The following is a 19,462-nucleotide window of genomic DNA, read 5'->3' as shown; positions in this document are numbered from 1 at the left end:
CTTAGGTAACTTAGCACGGGTTGGTTGCCTAGAGCTAGATGTCTCACTCTTATACATAAAAGCATGGTTAGAACCAGAGTGAGACTTCCTAGAATGAATTTTCCTAATTTTGTCCTCGGGATAACCGACAGGGTATAAAATGTAACCCTCGTTATCCTGAGGCATGGGAGCCTTGCCCTTAACAAAGTTGGACAATCTTTTAGGAGGGGCATTAAGTTTGACATTGTCTCCCCTTTGGAAGCCAATGCCATCCTTGATGCCAGGGCGTCTCCCACTATAGAGCATACTTCTAGCAAATTTAAATTTTTCATTTTCTAAGTTATGCTCGGCAATTTTAGCATCTAATTTTGCTATATGATCATTTTGTTGTTTAATTAAAGTCATGTGATCATGTATAGCATCAATGTTAACATCTCTACATCTAGTACAAATAGAAGTGTGCTCAACGGTAGATGTAGAGGGTTTGCAAGATTTTAGTTCTACAACCTTAACATGCAATATTTCATTTTTACTTCTAAGGTCGGAAATAGTAGCATTGCAAACATCAAAATCTTTAGCCTTAGCAAGTAATTTTTCATTTTCATTCCTAAGGCTAGCAAGAGATATGTTCAATTCTTCAATCTTAGCAAGCAAATCATCATTATCATTTCTAAGATTGGGAATTGAAACATTACAAGCATTTGAATCAACCTTAGCTAACAAATTTGCATTTTCATTCCTAAGGTTGTCAATAGTTTCATGGCAAGAGCTTAGCTCACTAGAAAGTTTTTCACATTTTTCTACTTCTAGAGCGTAAGCATTTTTGACCTTAACATGCTTCTTATTTTCTTTAATAAGAAAGTCCTCTTGGGTGTCCAAGAGATCATCCTTTTCATGAATGACACTAATCAATTCATTAAGTTTTTCTTTTTGTTGCATGTTGAGGTTGGCAAAAAGAGAGCGCAAATTATCTTCCTCATCACTAGAGGATTCATATCTAGTGGAGGATTTAGATTTAACCTTCTTTTTGCCGTCCTTTGCCATGAGGCACTTGTGGCCGACGTTGGGGAAGAGGAGTCCCTTGGTGACGACGATGTTGGGGGCGTCCTCGTCGTCGGAGGAGTCGCTAGAGCTTTCGTCGGAGTCCCACTCTCGACAAACATGGGCATCGCCGCCCTTCTTCTTGTAGTACCTCTTCTTCTCCTTTCTTCTCCCCTTCTTGTCGTCGCCCCTGTCACTATCACTTGATAATGGACATTTAGCTATAAAGTGACCGGGCTTACCACACTTGTAGCAAACCTTCTTGGAGCGGGACTTGTAATCTTTCCCTCTCCTTTGTTTGAGGATTTGGCGGAAGCTCTTGATGACGAGCGCCATTTCCTCATTGTCGAGCTTGGAGGCGTCTATTGGTTGTCGACTTGGTGTAGACTCCTCCTTCTTTTCCTCTGTCGCCTTGAATGCGACGGGTTGAGCTTCAGATGTGGAGGGATCATCAAGCTCCTTGATCTTCCTCGAGCCTTCGATCATGCACTCAAAACTCACAAAATTCCCGATTACTTCCTCGGAGGTCATTAGTGTATATCTTGGGTTGCCACGGATTAATTGAACTTGAGTAGGGTTAAGGAAAATAAGAGATCTTAGAATAACCTTAACCACCTCGTGGTCATCCCACTTTTTGCTCCCGAGGTTGCGCACTTGATTCACCAAGGTCTTGAGCCGGTTGTACATGTTTTGTGGCTCCTCCCCTTTGCGAAGCCGGAACCGACCGAGCTCCCCCTCGATCGTTTCCCGCTTGGTGATCTTTGTGAGCTCATCTCCCTCGTGCGCGGTTTTGAGCACATCCCAAACCTCCTTGGCGCTCTTCAACCCTTGAACTTTGTTATACTCCTCTCTACTTAAAGAGGCGAGGAGTATTGTTGTTGCCTGAGAGTTGAAGTGCTCGATTTGGGCCACCTCATCCTCATCATAGTCTTCATCTCCTACAGATGGCACCTGTGCACCAAACTCAACAACATCCCATATACTTTTGTGGGGTGAGGTTAGATGAAATCGCATTAAATCACTCCACCTAGCATAATCTTCACCATCAAAAGTTGGTGGTTTGCCTAATGGGACGGAAAGTAAAGGTGTATGTTTGGAAATGCGAGGGTAGCGTAGGGGGATCTTACTATACTTCTTGCGCTCTTGGCGCTTAGAAGTGATGGAAGCCGCGTCGGAGCCGGAGGTGGATGGCGATGAAGAATCGGTCTCGTAGTAGACCACTTTCCTCATCCTCTTTTTCTTGTCCCCACTCCGACGTGTCTTGTGAGAAGAAGATTTCTCCTTCTTCTCCTTGTGGTGTGAAGAAGACTTCTTCTCCTTCCCTTTGGAGGAGTTCTTCTTCTCCTTCCTTTTGGTGCGGGACTCTTCCGATGAGGTGCTCCCATGGCTTGTAGTGGGCTTTTCGCCGGTCTCCATCTCCTTCTTGGCGTGATCTCCTGACATCACTTCGAGCAGTTAGGCTCTAATGAAGCACCGGGTTCTGATACCAATTGATAGTCGCCTAGAGGGGGGGGGGGTGAATAGGGCGAAACTGAAATTTACAAATATAAACACAACTACAAGCCGGGTTAGCGTTAGAAATATAAACGAGTCCGCGAGAGAGGGCGCAAAACAAATCGCAAGCAAATGAAGAGTGTGACACGCGGATTTGTTTTACCGAGGTTCGGTTCTCGCAAACCTACTCCCCGTTGAGGAGGCCACAAAGGCTGGGTCTCTTTCAACCCTTCCCTCTCTCAAACGGTCCCTCGGACCGAGTGAGCTTCTCTTCTCAAATCAAAGCCGGGAACAAAACTTCCCCGCAAGGGCCACCACACAATTGGTGCCTCTTGCCTTGATTACAATTGAGTGTTGATCACAAGAGCAAGTGAGAAAGAAAAGAAGCAATCCAAGCGCAAGAGCTCAAAAGAACATGGCAAATCTCTCTCGCTAATCACTAAAGCCTTTTGTGGAATTGGAGAGGATTTGATCTCTTTGGTGTGTCTAGAATTGAATGCCTAGCTCTTGTAAGTGGTTGAGAAGTGGAAAACTTGGATGCAATGAATGGTGGGGTGGTTGGGGTATTTATAGCCCCAACCACCAAACTTGACCGTTGGTGGAGGCTGTCTGTTCGATGGCGCACCGGACAGACCGGTGCACACCGGACATGTCCGGTGCCCCCGCCACGTCATCAATGCCGTTGGATTCTGACCGTTGGAGCTTCTGACTTCTGGGCCCGCCTGGATGTCCGGTGCACACCGGACATGTACTGTTGGATGTCCGGTGCGCCAGTATGGGCGTGCCTGACATCTGCGCGCGCTGCGCGCGCATTAAATGCGTCGCAGGTAGCTGTTGGCGCCGAAATAGCCGTTGCTCCGCGGTTGCACCGGACAGTCCGGTGCACACCGGACATGTCCGGTGAATTATAGCGGAGCAGCCTTCGTAAAATCCCGAGGCTGGCGAGTTCCAGAGCTGCGTCCCGTTGGAGCACCGGACACTGTCCGGTGTACACCGGACAGTCCGGTGAATTATAGCGCGCCGGCTCTGGATTTTCCCGAAGGTGGCAAGTTGGAGTTGGAGTCCTCTGGTGCACCGGACACTGTCCGGTGGTGCACCGGACACTGTTCGGTGGTGCACCGGACACTGTCCGGTGTACACCGGACAGTCCGGTGCCCCAGACCAGAGGTGCCTTCGGTTGTCCCTTTGCTCCTTTGTTGAATCCAATATTTGATCTTTTTATTGGCTGAGTGTGAACCTTTTACACCTGTATATCTTATACACTAGAGCAAACTAGTTAGTCCAATTATTTGTGTTGGGCAATTCAACCACCAAAATTATTTAGGAACTAGGTGTAAGCCTAATTCCCTTTCAAAGGCTAGCAACAGAAATGTTCAATTATTTAATCTTAGCAAGCAAATCATCATTATCATTTCTAGGATTGGGAATTGAAACATTACAAACATTTGAATCAACCTTAGCTAATAAATTAGCACTTTCATTTCTAAGGTTGTCAATAGTCTCATGGCAAGTGCTTAGCTCACTAGATAATCTTTCGCACTTTTCTACTTCTAGAGCATAAGCATTTTTTACCTTAACATGCTTTTTGTTTTCTTTAATAAGGAAGTCCTCTTGGGAGTCCAAGAGATCATCCTTCTCATGTATAGCACTAATCAATTCATTTAATTTTTCCTTTTGTTGCATGTTTAGGTTGGCAAAAAGTGTACGCAAATTATCTTCCCCATCACTAGCATTATCATCGCTAGAAGACTCATATCTAGTGGAGGATTTAGATTTAACCTTCTTCTTTTTGCCGTCCTTTGCCATGAGGCACTTGTGGCTGACGTTGGGGAAGAGAAGTCCCTTGGTGACGGCGATGTTGGCGGCGTCCTCGTCGTCGGAGGAGTCGCTAGAGCTTTCGTCGGAGTCCCACTCGCGACAAACATGGGCATCACCGCCCTTCTTCTTGTAGTACCTCTTCTTCTCCTTTCTTCTCCCCTTCTTGTCGTCGCCCCTGTCACTGTCACTAGATAGAGAACATTTTGCAATAAAATGACCGGGCTTACCACACTTGTAGCAAACTTTCTTGGAGCGAGGCTTGTAGTCTTTCCCCCTCCTTTGCTTGAGGATTTGGCGGAAGCTCTTGATGACGAGCGTCATTTCCTCGTTGTCGAGCTTCGAGGCGTCGATTGGTTGTCTACTTGGTGTAGACTCCTCCTTCTTCTCCTCCGTCGCCTTAAATGCCACCGGTTGTGCTTCGGACGTGGAGGGATCATCTAGCTCGTTGATCTTCTTTGAGCCCTTGATCATATACTCAAAGCTCACAAAATTCCCGATTACTTCCTCGGGAGTCATTAGTGTATATCTAGGATTGCCATGAATTAATTGAACTTGAGTAGGGTTAAGGAAAATAAATGATCTAAGAATAACCTTAACCATCTCGTGGTCATCCCACTTTTTGCTCCCGAGATTGCGCACTTGGTTCACCAAGGTTTTGAGCCGGTTGTACATGTCTTGTGGATCTTCCCCTTCGCGAAGCCGGAAGCGACCGAGCTCCCCCTCGATCGTCTCCCGCTTGGTGATCTTGGTTAGCTCATCTCCCTCGTGCGCGGTTTTGAGCACGTCCCAAACTTCCTTGGCGCTCTTTAATCCTTGCACCTTGTTGTACTCCTCTCTACTTAAAGAGGCGAGGAGTATTGTTGTGGCTTGGGAGTTGAAGTGCTCAATTTGGGCCACTTCGTCATTGTCATAATCTTCATCCCCTACGGATGGTACCTGTACACCAAACTCAACGACATCCCATATACTTTTGTGGAGTGAGGTTAGATGAAATCGCATTAAATCACTCCACCTTGCATAATCTTCACCATTAAAAGTTGGTGGTTTACCTAATGGGACGGAAAGTAAAGGCGTATGTTTAGGAATGCGAGGATAGCGTAAGGGGATCTTACTAAACTTCTTGCGCTCATGGCGCTTAGAAGTTACGGAGGGCGCGTCGGAGCCGGAGGTGGAAGGTGATGAAGTATCGGTCTCGTAGTAGACCACCTTCCTCATCTTCTTTTTCTTGTCGCCACTCCGATGCGACTTGTGGGAAGAGGCTTTCTTCTCCTTTCCCTTCCCCTTTTTGCGGGACTCTTCCGATGAAGCCTTCCCGTGGCTTGTAGTAGGCTTGTCACCGGTCTCCATCTCCTTCTTGGCGTGATCTCCCGACATCACTTTGAGCGGTTAGGCTCTAATGAAGCACCGGGCTCTGATACCAATTGAAAGTCGCCTAGAGGGGGGGTGAATAGGGCGAAACTGAAATTTACAAAATTAATCACAACTACAAGCCGGGTTAGCGTTAGAAATAGAAACGAGTCCGAGAGAGAGGGCATAAAACAAATTGAAAGCGAATAAAGAGTGTGACACGCAGATTTGTTTTACCGAGGTTCGGTTCTTGCAAACCTACTCCCCGTTGAGGTGGTCACGAAGACCGGGTCTCTTTCAACCCTTTCCCTCTCTCAAACGGTCCCTCGGACCGAGTGAGCTTTTCTTCTCAATCACTTGGAACACAAAGTTCCCACAAGGATCACCACACGATTGGTGTCTCTTGCCTCAATTACAAGTGAATTTGATCTCAAGAAAGAATGAGAAAGAAAGCAATCCAAGCGCAAGAGCTCAAAAGAACACAACAAATCACTCTCACTTAACACTAAAGCTTTTGTGGAATTGGGAGAGGATTTGATCACTTGGGTGTGTCTTGTATTGAATGCCTAGCTCTTGTAAGTGGTTGGAAGTGTGAAAACTTGGATGACTTGAATGTGGGGTGGTTGGGGGTATTTATAACCCCAACCACCAAACTAGCCGTTTGGTGGAGGCTGCTGTCGCATGGCGCACCGGACAGTCCGGTGCGCCACCGGACACTGTCCGGTGTGCCAGCCACGTCACCAGGCTGTTGGGTTCCGACCGTTGGAGTTCTGACATGTGGGCCCGCCTGGCTGTCCGGTGGTGCACCGGACAAGTCCTGTAGACTGTCCGGTGTGCCACCCGCGTGTGCTCTGCTCCTCTGCGCGCGCTGGCGCGCATTTAATGCGTTGCAGTCGACCGTTGGCGCGAAGTAGCCGTTGCTCCGCTGGCTCACCGGACTGTCCGGTGTGCACCAGACATGTCCGGTGAATTATAGCGGAACAGAAATCCGAAGCTGGCGAGTTCAGAGTCGCTCACCTCTGGAGCACCAGACACTGTCCGGTGGTGCACCGGACATGTCCGGTGAATTATAGCGAAACGCCCCTGAAAATTCCCGAAGGTGCGAAGTTGGTCGTCGAGTTCCCTGGTGCACCGGACATTGTCCGGTGGCACACCGGACAGTCCGGTGCGCCAGACCAGGGGAGCCTTCGGTTATCCCTTGCTCTTTTGGTTGAACCCATTTCTTGGTCTTTTTATTGGCTAAGTGTGAACCTTTGGCACCTGTATAACTTATAGACTAGAGCAAACTAGTTAGTCCAATTATTTGCGTTGGGCAATTCAACCACCAAAATTAGTTAGGAAAATAGGTGTAAGCCTAATTCCCTTTCAGATATGCTAGTATCTCAAGTAGGACATGGTCTGCTAGCATTTTGGTTGTGGTGGTGGTGGTGCTAAGCTAGAGCCCCTGGTCTCTAAGTCATGTGATCTAGGTGGTGGAATATGTGGGATTGGATCGTAGTCCTTGTCTAAGCTATCGTTAGTCTCATAGTGTTGCAAACATCCCATCTAGCTCTAACTGCATCACAACCTTAATGGCCTCGTCCTCCTCATCTACATAAGTCATGTCCACTAGATTTGATGCATGACATATCTCTATAGGTACTCGACCTCCACGATGCCCATCGATAATCAATGTCATTCGATATATAGGGAATTATGCGGGTGACTCGTTGAGCTCTCGGATAGACATGGTGCTCTACCTATCCAACTCTCACATCAGAAGATAGGAGATTCAGTGTGCATATGTTAGCTAGAGGCAAGACCTAATGCCCTCGCCAATAGCGTCCTCCATCTCTAAAATTATAATTCCAAGAAATCAAACTAAGACTAAGAAGCTAAGACGCTGAATAGCCATTACTAGAGGTTTTCCATACCCTCCTTGTATCCATAGTAGGGCAACAAGGTACTTCTCTTCATGTTGTTTAGTAAATGACTGATAGGTATCAACTTGCTAGGGATCCATCTAGAGTCTTCATCGTACGATGGGTGGAAACAAACTACAACATGAGGTATACCGATATACTCTTTGCCATTAGGGAATCTAGCTACGTTCATAGTGCCATAGCACAAGTTGTGAACTCTGGTGGACTCTATGAACTCTAGATGCTCTTTGACTACACTCGCATACAGTGGGTGATCCCTGCCTCTTAATGTGAACTGAAAATACTCATAGCCAGGATATGTCCATAGCGAAGCATAGAACTATATGACCCAAGTCTCTACATAGAGACCAAAACTTCTCAAAAGGTTTGCCAACCTAGCCACGTAGGTGAGGTGAGGACAAATTTGCTCTCCTCCTCAGCCACCATGTCCTCAAGTGGGAAAACCCTGTGTGGCCTAAGAGTGATCCCGTGTGAGTCATAGCTTAGAGAAAATCTTCATGTAGCACTATATAGAACCCAACTATGGCTCTAGGATCTCGCCCTGCAATGAACCATTTCTATAACGGCATAAACCTGAACTCTTGTGCCCATGAGGCGTTAGCGCACCTCAAGTCCAAGTGCACGACTAAAGGATGGTCCAGACCTGCTGCCCATGGGTGGGGTGGTGGTATAGCACCTCCTTGTCGCATTTTCTCGACTCATGTTGTGATAGAGACTCGCTCGAGAAGATCGACAAACGGTAGTTGACCGTGTCTGCGTATTTTTCTCTGTTTAAGGTTGCTTCACTACAAATTGCACGGTGATGGTTTAAGGTAGAAAAAGCAAATGAATTTGCATAGAAGATAAAAGATGACCAAAACATTAAATTTATAAGAGGGTTAAGAAACTTAACAACTTTTAAGAGACTTGATAGTAGTTTTATCAAGAAATGAAGAAGTTGAACCACACCGACTTAACCTTAGTAGAAAATTGCATGACTACAAGAAAGAGGTGGGGGGGAAAGAAAGAGAAAGATGACAATAGACATTATTTGATGATAGTTATAGAGTACGAGCTAATGGAGGTAGCAGAGGCACATGGAGAGAAATTATAATCAAAGAAACAAACAAAACTATTTGCAAAAAGAATAATATGAACTAATAAATAAATTAAAAAGGCTAGATACCCGCGTGCATGCATTAATGCTTGAGTTCTTTGATGTTGTCATATGAAAATTAAAAAAAATTACTGTATTAATAAAGTACCAGTTTTTATGGTTCAACGGTCTAGAGTCGTCGCTTTTGCAAAAAAAACTCTTTATAATTTTTTAGATCAAACCCACAGTCCAGCCGACCTATTCTATCGATGCACTCTGCCCACCTTCCTCGTCCCATGTTTTGCCAAGGCCCACCCGCCGCTGTCCTATTTTGCCGGCTGTCAACAAACAACTAAATCGTCGTCCACGCTTGTGCGTTTCGTCGACCCAAATCATCGCCCACAATTTTGCAAAAAGGCCCTTCCGCTTGGCCGTTGGTATCTAGATTCGAGGGAATCAGCGAGTAGTTGACTGCATGGCTGTGTGGCGGCCCCGCGCTAGACGTCACACATATGCTTACGAGCAAATCAACAACCAACAGCAACAAAATGGTGCACGGGCGGCAAATTAACAACAAATATCAGTAGAACACGCACGAGCGATGCGACCTCTTCCGCATAAATAAGGCGTCGCTCACCTCACTGGGCGCCATTTCACTGTAGCAGTAGGCACGCCACCACCTAATCATTGCAGCTGATGTCAGAGATCCCTGCCACCACCGTGTTGGCGCCTGGATCCATCACAAGCGGGGAGGTTAAACAGGAGGGCAAAGGAGGTGAGCCACGTCGCTGCAGGTTCCACCGCACCAAGAGCACACGATCAACAAATAAACAACCAACAGCAATAGCACAACGCGCGAGCAACGTGACCTCTTCTGCATAAATAAGGCTTTGCTCACCTCACCGAGCGGAGCGGCTGCTAGCAGTTGCAGGTTTCGCCGCAGCGGGGGGCACACCACCACCTAATCGTTGTAACCAACGTCGGAGATCCCTGCCACCACCGTGTTGGCACCCGAATCCATCATGATCAAGGAGGCTAAACAGGAGGGCGGAGGAGGCGAGCCATGTCACTACATGTTCCACCGCAACAGGGGCACGCCGCCACCCACTCGCTATAGCCGGCATCGAAGATCCCCACCATTGTCACGTCAGCGCCTGAATCCATCACGGACGAGGAGGTTGAACAAGAGGGTGGAGGAGAGTCGCGTTGCATCATGACTGCATCACCTGGCCGCCCGATTCCTTTGTTATCTTCTGCATTGCACACTAACATTTTATTGAATAATTTGGGTGTCATCGCGACACACAAGCACTGTACTAGTTAAGTTATTGAAGCCTACTTGTCTTTTATTTGTAATACGCCACACAACATGCACAATCATAGATGGGTTCGTAAAACGTCAGGTTGGTAGCCGGCTAGCCACGCATGTGGCTTTGCTTGGAACCAAGCTGCACTACACTGTCAAAGAGAGCGCGAGGCAGTATGATCTGGTCGCATCCACTATGGCTCACTTATCTTCTATAGCAAAGGTTTTGCTTGGCTTGTTACCTGCCTACAACCAACGCCCAACTGGTTCAGGTAGGGACGAAAACAGTTTCAGAATTTTTTGGATTTCTGAAAACCATTTCCAAATTTTTTGATCTGATTCACCGATTACGGTAGTTTTCGAAAACGGAATCGGTAATCAAAAATTTATTTTGGAATCAGTATCAGAACCGATTTAACGTTTTACCGACCATTTTTGTTGGTTACCGATTTTAATCGGAATTTATCGAATTTAAATCTCGGAATCTTCCAAAAATAGAAAAACAAACAGGCGGCCCACTTGTCTGGCATGGGCCTTCAACAAAGGTCATTCGAGTGAGCATGCCTTTATATAAAAAGAATTCATGCCTATGTGTTATTTAACTAGGCAAGGTGGAAGCGCCTGTAACGCAATACTGGCATAATGCTGCTCGAGCGAGGTGGGCCGTCACGCTACTGGCGCTCTACGGGTCGCGTCCTACCACTCCTAAGTCCACGAGCACGTAGCCTCATTTGTTAAATTTCATTATTGGTTTCAATTCTTTTAAATATAATTTTCCTGTTTTTACATTTTCTTTCCATTATACATGTGCATTGTGAATTTGTAGTCTTTATGATCTTTGTGAAGTTGTCAATATTTGAACTAGTGATCTTTGTACATTTGTGAAGTTGTCATATTGTCAACTTGTTATAATTATGAACTTGTTTTATTAAGTTATTTTCATAATAGTATGTTTACCTATCGTATTTTAAATTCCAACCGTTAACGATGTACTTTCGTAGCTGAACTTTCGTTTTCGATGTTTTCTAAATACCGATATTATTTCCGTTTCTAGAGTTACCGTTTCCGATTTCATTTCCGATAAAAATTATGGAAACGGAAACGGTTTTAGCATTTACCGATCGTTTTCGACCATTTTCATCCCAAAAATCCCTAGGTTCAGGTACCATAATCGTGCATTTAACTAATCAATTTAGTACCATCATAACAGTATTACGTACAAACACTTGGTTCTAGCATCCACAGATCACTATGCAGCATCTAGACCTACACTTCTGTTGCATTTTAACTAATAATGAACACCAGTAACATAATTCGGGACACGACCATTACAAACATAATTCGGGACACGACCATTACAACAGAGAGATTTATCCAGGCAATCCACCTGACCAAACATACAAATACCCTGGTATAACACGACTAAGTTACCATCATTCGTGCAAATAACACAATCGTACACAACCTTAGCCAATTGTTCTTAGGTTCTAACATTAGATCACTCTTCTGAGAAGAACTCATAGGCTGTATGGTACTTATCTAGGACAACATTGTAGAGTGGATGGATTGGCTCCAGCAAATTAGAGTACGGTCCAAGCACATGCTGAGGTAATGGGCACGAACCAGTATCAGTCATGGCACTGTACTGGCTAACTGCGAGGCCACTGAGGCAGTAGCATGAATGATAGTGATCTCTGTTCTTTCCAGGCTTATCCCTCAAGCCTCCCTCTAGTACCTGAGTTACAGAAGCGATTGTAATCTTAACTTATCTGAGATCTCATTTCCTCAATAAATACTCCCTCCGTTCCAATTTATAGGTTGTTTCGGCATTTTTCGGCACATAACTTTTGCTATGTATGTAGACATTGTATATCTAGGTGCATATCAAAAGTTATGTAACCTAGAAAAGCTAAAACAACTTATAATTTCGGGATAGAGGGTGGTAACAACTATAATAAGACGGCATTGCAGAATTTCACATTCTAGTGATAAAACTCTGCATATGAAAATAATATTGTATTCAAAGTTACCTCACCTGAGAACAAAGTAGGATGTATTGTTGCAGGGCAATGTTATGGAAGAGTGGGCCAATTTGGTTGCTCTGTTGTATAAAATCAAATCCAAACTTCGCATAGTCCACAGCTTCAGGAGAACAAGCAAAACATTTGAGTATCATGACATAAATCAAGCCCCGCATAATTTGAAAATCAATACGTTAGTTCAGGTCAGGTCATGATCTTATGGGGGCATTATAAATTTGCACATCAAATGCACCAAAAGTATAAACAGTACGAGGAATGGCATTAGGTCGACAGTAAGCGGCAAGGTTTTAAAAATTGATAATCGGTACTGTTTGCTCACCCACCTACTAGAAAATATACAGCAAAACTGCCTTTTTTTAAGTTATCAGTTGATTGCTGCATTGCACGAGGAATAAAGAAGTTCCAATCAATTACAGTTTACATCTATCTACAAAAACTTCTTTCATATTTATCACAAACAAAAGTGGAGAAATAATTTTCAATCCATAAGAAAAAAAAATGGTCCTGATTCTTACCAGAGGAAGACTTTTTCGCGGTGCACCCATATGAACTGGTGCTGCAGGCATCCTCTCCTGATGGCCTTTTGCAGGAATACGAGGACTTCAATTGCTTATCAACAATCGTAATTAACTTTTGTGTGAAAGCAATGGCAGCTCCCTGGTCACACACTAGATTTCTGTAACATGGAGCACAACATGTGGCAAAGATAAAAGTAGACAGATGTTACAATTACCTGCCAAAAGGAGTAGCAACCATCAACCAATTTATTAGTTCGTCCTTGAAATCCGCATTCCACTCCTTGACGAAAAGCCACCCAGCCCTAAATGGTGAAGATGCCAGCAACAACGCCAAATATTGTAACAAAAACAATTGTTGCATCAGCCAAACACACAAGTATCTACTACTTGTCATGCACTTTCACCAAGGAGCTAAAAAATAACTTAATGATCTAATACACATAAACACATCATAATTATAGAAGTAAATTAAATAAACTAAGGGAGGAAGAGGTTATCTTACAATCAAACTAGGCAAGTCAACTTTCTCTGCCTCATTAAGCAGGATCAAAGCAGCCAATCCACAGAATGTATACCTTATGAATGCAACTTTGTTAATGTTCTTAACATATAAATTTCAAACTTCACAGAAATCCTTAGAAACATACCCACCATGTGCTTCAGCATAAGGCTCCCCAGCAATACCACCTTCATAAGTTTGACATCTGCAGTCATATAGTATATCAATTGAGCAACATTCTAGAAAAGAACTGTGACCAAGCAACAATTTTGCAACTGGAAAAAATTGAATGTATATAACACAAACAAAACCTTGCTATGTAGTCGCCTACACCTTTTGCCAGTTTAAAATCAAGAATATTCACAAGGCTGGCAACCTAAAGTCAACATCAGAAAATATCAAGTAACTGCAGAAAAATTGCAAAGGACCAAAAGAAACTCACCGATATAGCGGTGTAGGAAGCACGGACATCAATTTCGCCACCATCATGCATTCTAGGGCAAAGGAAAAAATGAGTGGCAGGCATCACCTCTGAAGGGCTACAACTGAGAAAGTGGTATCTGTACATTATCCACGCTGATAGGTTGCGTACCTGAAAGCACCTGATACATCTTTCATCTGCAGCATAAAATTGTACAGGTTGCCCCTGACCCACAAGGTAAACATAATTAACAAAATGACTCTTGTAGATCTTGTTTTAGAGCAACCATGAGATTTACCTATTGATTGATGACAATGCTCTTTCGCTCCCTATTGTCACAAGTGTATTTACAGCAGCATAAGTCGTAGCTAGGTGAGGCAACTGCAAAGGACGTGGACTTTGTATAAAAACAATCTATAATTTACCCTCTTGAATGACTCAAACTCAACATAAATGAACTCAAACAGACTTCATAAATCAATAACAAACAAGATTTCTGGTTCATAAGTAATGCTAATTGAATGAGAAGGCTAATTTAAAGCACCCAATAATTTAGCTTTGCTATCTAAAAAGATAGCCTTGAGTATACAAATCAAAAGCATAGTACCCACCACCACCGGCAGATATTTTGTTTGTTACATGGACATGCTAATATCAACTAAAAATGCTACAATTACAACCAGGTGAGCTAAAGAAGGATTTAATGTGAAACAACAAACATATATGTCCTCGGCGATTCATTGGACATATCCAAGGCTAATGCATGCACTACATAAATCGAAGATCTTATTTAGAAAAAAAATCAATGCTAATAGCAAAATCAAAGATATTATCTAGCTCAAAAGATTTTGGGATTGGAGCAACCTGTCCAGGTCCACCACTATATCCACCATCTTTATCCTGACATCGAGCTAAGAAGTCTATGATATCATTCTCAAGATCATCATCAAGTGCTTCATCCAGCAAAGCAAGTGGATGAACCATCCAGTAGCATAGCCAAGGGCGACTGAAACCAATTAAAAGCAATACCAGAACAAATATGCATTAGTGTCACAATCAAACAGGATATTGCAAAGATAACTTAACCATGCACAATCATTACTTGGCATCTAGAACATGAAAGGCTGGTCCCATATGCCTCAGCCCAGGCGTCAGATACTCGATATGCTGATCACGCCACAGCTCTAGCCTGCACAGAAAACAACTCGACAACAAAAGGCTGATGAGGAGACAGTGGACCCACACCCTAATATCAACTCACATTCAAGTGTTTGTGTCTAAGACGCTATCCAACAATACATAACTAGCAGTACTAAGCTTCTGTACGCACCAAATCAGAAACCCTGCACTGAACTATCTGGTGCCACGGGCAAAGTTATCAGAGGACTAGCTATTTTTCAAGCTACAGCGTATCAAATACTCCAATATCCAAACTAAATCCATGCGTTGAGACCCGCCAAGCACTGCCGGCTGTCGGCAGCCAGGGGATATACTCAAATAGAAGTGAGAAAACTAGCGTGTGCTTAGGGATGCTCACATGATGGATTTCGTGTTGGGCGCGGCCCCGAAGAGGGAGCGGTAGATGTCGCCAACCCTGGCCTCCACCTTCATCTGCTCCACCTGCGTCACCGTGAGCCTCGGTAGGTCGGGATCCGCCGCCGCTGCCGGGTCGTCTCCGGTGGGCGGCGTCGACTGCGGGGAGGGGTCCATGGACGCAGCGGCCTGGTGTGGAGTCGGAGGCGGAGCGCCGCCGCCTGGCTGCGCTCTCGAGTGCTGCGGCCTGCGGTTTCGGCAGTGCTGCCCTTGCTGTTGCGGCCTTGCGGGGTCCGGTTCTCGGCTGCTTCGGTGTTGTGGTGAGACGGGTGAGCGGAGCAATCTTACGATGCCGCGAGACGGGTGAGCCCAACCAATAATTTCATTGAGCCGGCCCAATCACACTGACCAGAGCTATGTTATCCAACCCGATACCACACCAAACCCACGACGGCACCGCAGCAACCCATTCCATAGCCACGCGAGTGACGCGACGCGACGCACGGCCTGCCTGAGGCAGCGCATCTGCTTGGCGGCCGGGAGCAGCCGCCGCTTCGCCTTCGTGAGGGTTTAAGCGACGAAGAGAAAGGGGAGGAAGCGAGCCCCCAGGGAGGTGCAGAGGGAGAGGGTGGGAGATGGCTGCAATGGTTGGAGCGCGTAGGGCGCTCTTGGCCGCTCGGTTCTCTCCTCGCGGCACCATCGCGGCGTCGGCCGCGCCAGCTCCCCTCTACCGGCCCATGGATTCGCCACTCAGGTACTGTGCCACTGCCTCGGTGCTGACTCGTTGATTCATATGACGCGATGCTATTCCTTGTTGCTAATCTTTTTGTTCTAGGCTAGAGTTTGGAGATCTTCTCAAGCGATTTGGTTCTCTGTAAATTGTTCCCAGTTGCTAAGAACAGAACAGAATATAACTTTTTAAAAACAAAAGGTAGCCAATTATTCTGGGAAGGAAATTTCTAGTCATTTTTGCCTGATTAGAACATGAATTATTCCTTGGACCTTGGCATAGACTCACAGTAATTCTAATTCGTGTTTCTGTTCACTAGGATGTTGCTTGTTACTTTTCAAAATGGAAAAAACACTTACCTGTTAGGAGTGACATTGCACCTGAAAATTTTCAATTCAGGGTCATCCTAAAAGCATGGTTCTTTTATCTTGCAGGCTTCCAGCTGAAAGAGTTTGTCTACAGTCTTGGGTTCCACATCGAGGGGCTGGTACCTTTGCATCTGAAAGGACTGATGAAGATTATCAGCGTGAGTGGGGACAAAACAAAGCAGGTAGCTACACTGACTCCCGTTGGAACGGCTCTAATCTCCAACTTCAGAGAGATGTCACTTCAGCTGGTTCCACAACAGGTACTCACAAAAATAAGGGTGTGGATGGTGTTGGTGGCAGTTCTGAGCAACATTACAGAAGTGGTGGATCATATGGCTTTCAAAACAATCATCAGCCATATACTGGTACAAGAGCGAATAATGAGAGATACAATGCATCACAACCTTATAGAGGTAGTGGTCCATACAGCCAGCAAGGCCTTGATGGACATTTTTCAAATGATCGTCAACAGTACAATGGCACAGAAGCTAATAGTACATATAGCTCTGGATACTACACCCAAAGTAAGCAGAAGATTTATGAAGGAGAGGGAGCTAATAATGGGCAGTATGGATATGGTCCTTCAGGACAACCATGTCCGAACCCAGTTGGAAATAGCCAGCGAGTTCAGAAACAGCAATATGTTGATCATAGATCTGGGGGAAGTTATCCAGATAGATCTGGGCATCATCCCTCTCAATATGTAAATCCAACTCATTCCCGTAAGGAGCATGTTGCAGGGTTTCAGCAAGGCAACAATAGTAATTTTGGATATAATGCTTCGCAGGCATATCAAAGCCCTTATTTCACTAGGCAGGCTGATACACATAGTACTTCTCAAGGATATTCCATGTACCTAAATACAGATGTGCAACGCCTCTCTCATGGAGTTCATCAAGAAAAACATTCACATGCACAATCTGCTGGATCATTTGGGAACCATGTAAATAGTGCACCTCATGAATATGGCAAATATCATCAGTCACTACAAGGCAACCCTTCAAATGTTGGATCGCCTTACGAAGTACCTAGTGAAGCTGGCAGCAAACACAAATGTACTGTTGAAGAACTGGAGAAGTTTTGTGATGATGGCAATGTAAAAGAAGCTCTGGAAGTTTTGGCTATGCTAAAGGAAAACAGAATTGTGCTACATGCTCCTCAGTACTTCAGATTGATGCAAGCATGTGGTGATGCAACTGCCCTTTCAGAAGCAAGATTAATACATAGTCAAATATCTGAATCATCACTTACTGTTGACACAGATTTTCAAAACAAAATTATGGAGATGTATGCTAGGTGTGGTTCTATGGAAGATGCAAAGAAGATTTTCAGTTCTATGGATCATCATAATTTGACTTCTTGGAACACTATGATCTCAGGTTTTGTGCACAATGTTCTTGGTGAAGAAGCAATAGATTTTTTTGAACGGTTTAAGCAGACAGGGGACAAGCCAGATCATGGCATGTTCAGACATGTTTTCTTGGCATGTGGAATTTTGGGATCTGTTAATGAAGGAATGTTGCATTTTGAATCCATGCAGAAAGATTTTGGCATACATCCCACTACAGAGCATTATGCAAGCATTGTTACTATGCTTGGACAGTCTGGCTACATTGTCGAGGCTTATGAATTCGTGGAACGGATGCCTGTGGAACCAAGCATTGAGGTATGGGAAAATTTGATGAACATGTGTCGACTTAATGGCTTTTTAGAGCTTGGAGATCGTTGTGCTCAGATCATAGAGTGCTTGGATTCTTCTAGGCTGAATGAACAGTCTAAAATGGGTCTGTTCCCTGTCGATGTGTCAGATCTTGCAAAGGAAAAGGAAAGGAAAAAGGCAAGTGTCGCCGAAGCTCGGAGCAAGGTCCATGAATACAGAGCTGGCGACCGATCTCACCCTGACACTCCTAAGATCTATGAAGAGCTGAGGTATTTGTTGGCTCACATGAAGGAAGCTGGGTATATTGCTGACACTCGATTTGTTCTTCACGATGTTGATCAAGAAACCAAAGAGGATGCTTTACTGGCTCACAGTGAGAGGCTGGCTATCAGTTACGGTCTTATAACAAGTGCTCCCCGCTCACCTATTCGGGTTATAAAGAATCTTCGATCCTGTGGGGATTGTCACACGGCTTTCAAGATAATCTCAAAACTTGTTGGACGTCAGATCATTGCAAGGGATGCAAAGAGGTTCCACCACTTCGAAAATGGTGTGTGTTCTTGCAAAGACTACTGGTAAACAAGATGAAAGAAAGTCCACATCTTGGTCAATTTTTATTGGCACAAGACCGCTATAGGTTGTTTATGTGCTGAAGGTAGGCTGATGCCTATCTAACATTTAGTTAGCTAATAGTTTCATGTGAGAGACATGCTGTATGATGTCGTCAGTGAGAAACAGCCAAACAGGTCCTAAGCAGCTCTGGTGTTCTATTTTGCAGCTCATACGTTAAGCCTGAGCTTTTACTTTAACAACTGTTGTCTCTGATTTGTTACTTGCCACCAAAATAAAACAGTAGAATGTAACTGGGTAGTGGTCCCTTGGCATGTAAACTTTGATTCAGCTGATTACAAAGCTTTCTGACTGCATTCTGGATCCATTGCTTATATAGCTAGCAGGAGCCTTTTCTTGTGCCTGTTTGGCTTCGGCTGTGGATTGGGCTTTTCGGTCACGCTCCGCCACTGCAGCTCAGACGTGTGGTGTTGAATGGTGGGGGTGGACAAAATAACCAATAGCCTATCTCCAAACCCAAATTACTTGAACTAAACCTAAAATATCTGATCATAATTTCAAATAATAATTATTAAAAAAATAAAATTTAATTTAAATAGTTAAGGTAATATTCCCTAAATACTATAACCATTTGAGATATTTGCTCTTCTATATTTCTAAATATAAAGACATGAGGGTGGCTAGAGGTGTGCATGGTTTGGCTTTTGACTTTAGCTTTTGCCTCCTAAAAGACAAAAGTTAAATCAAAGGGCTGGATTTAGAAGCATTTTTTTAAAAGTCGACTTTCTCGAAAACTTTAAAGCACCTTTAGACCTGTTTTTAGCGGCTTTCGGATGAAACTGTGAAAATATATATAAAAAAACTTTTAGCGGCTTTTAGTGGTTTCCACCAAACGAGTTTTAGCTTTTTAACGACTCACAGTCTACAACAGCTTTTTTTACAGCTCACAATAGCTTTTTTTCACAGCCCAACCAAACAACCCTAGGTTTAGTGTAAATTTATTGTTTGGTATGACTAAATGTAGATCTATACTAACTTGATGACTGGGTTGTTGTTAATTGATGCGAAGGCATGATTTGATTATCATTGTTTATTGCTTTAAAATGCAAGTATATTTTTTAAAAACTATTGTTTTGATA

General features: G+C 44.3%; 2 protein-coding genes across 3 annotated transcripts; one reads left to right on the top strand and one right to left on the bottom strand.

The window, feature by feature from the left end:
* Positions 1 to 11,146: 11,146 nt before the first annotated feature.
* LOC100272584 (uncharacterized) lies at positions 11,147 to 15,269 on the bottom strand. Of its 2 annotated transcripts, none has more exons than NM_001147047.1 (13): positions 15,000 to 15,233; positions 14,565 to 14,651; positions 14,327 to 14,468; positions 13,761 to 13,843; positions 13,634 to 13,687; positions 13,484 to 13,535; positions 13,353 to 13,417; positions 13,190 to 13,246; positions 13,045 to 13,117; positions 12,758 to 12,844; positions 12,540 to 12,681; positions 12,018 to 12,124; positions 11,147 to 11,717 (listed from the first exon to the last, which is right to left on the bottom strand). In NM_001147047.1, exons 1-13 carry the CDS (start codon positions 15,170 to 15,172, stop codon positions 11,481 to 11,483), a joined length of 1,359 nt encoding a protein of 452 aa, NP_001140519.1. In that variant the 5' UTR covers positions 15,173 to 15,233; the 3' UTR covers positions 11,147 to 11,480. The 2 variants fall into 2 exon arrangements, with proteins under 2 accessions (NP_001140519.1, XP_035821604.1); XM_035965711.1 differs by having other exon boundaries at positions 11,157 to 11,717; positions 14,565 to 14,666; positions 15,000 to 15,269.
* LOC103651234 (pentatricopeptide repeat-containing protein At4g32450, mitochondrial) lies at positions 14,796 to 18,690 on the top strand. Its single transcript, XM_008676853.4, has 2 exons — positions 14,796 to 15,749; positions 16,160 to 18,690. The coding sequence occupies exons 1-2, from the start codon at positions 15,631 to 15,633 to the stop codon at positions 18,330 to 18,332; spliced, it is 2,292 nt and encodes a 763-aa protein (XP_008675075.1). The 5' UTR covers positions 14,796 to 15,630; the 3' UTR covers positions 18,333 to 18,690.
* Positions 18,691 to 19,462: the final 772 nt, after the last annotated feature.

The sequence above is a fragment of the Zea mays genome, chromosome 3, assembly GCF_902167145.1.
Source record: "Zea mays cultivar B73 chromosome 3, Zm-B73-REFERENCE-NAM-5.0, whole genome shotgun sequence".
NCBI classification, from domain to species: Eukaryota; Viridiplantae; Streptophyta; class Magnoliopsida; order Poales; family Poaceae; genus Zea; species Zea mays.
The sequence above is the reverse complement of the archived record's forward strand: the minus strand, read 5'-3'. Positions and strand labels throughout refer to the sequence as shown.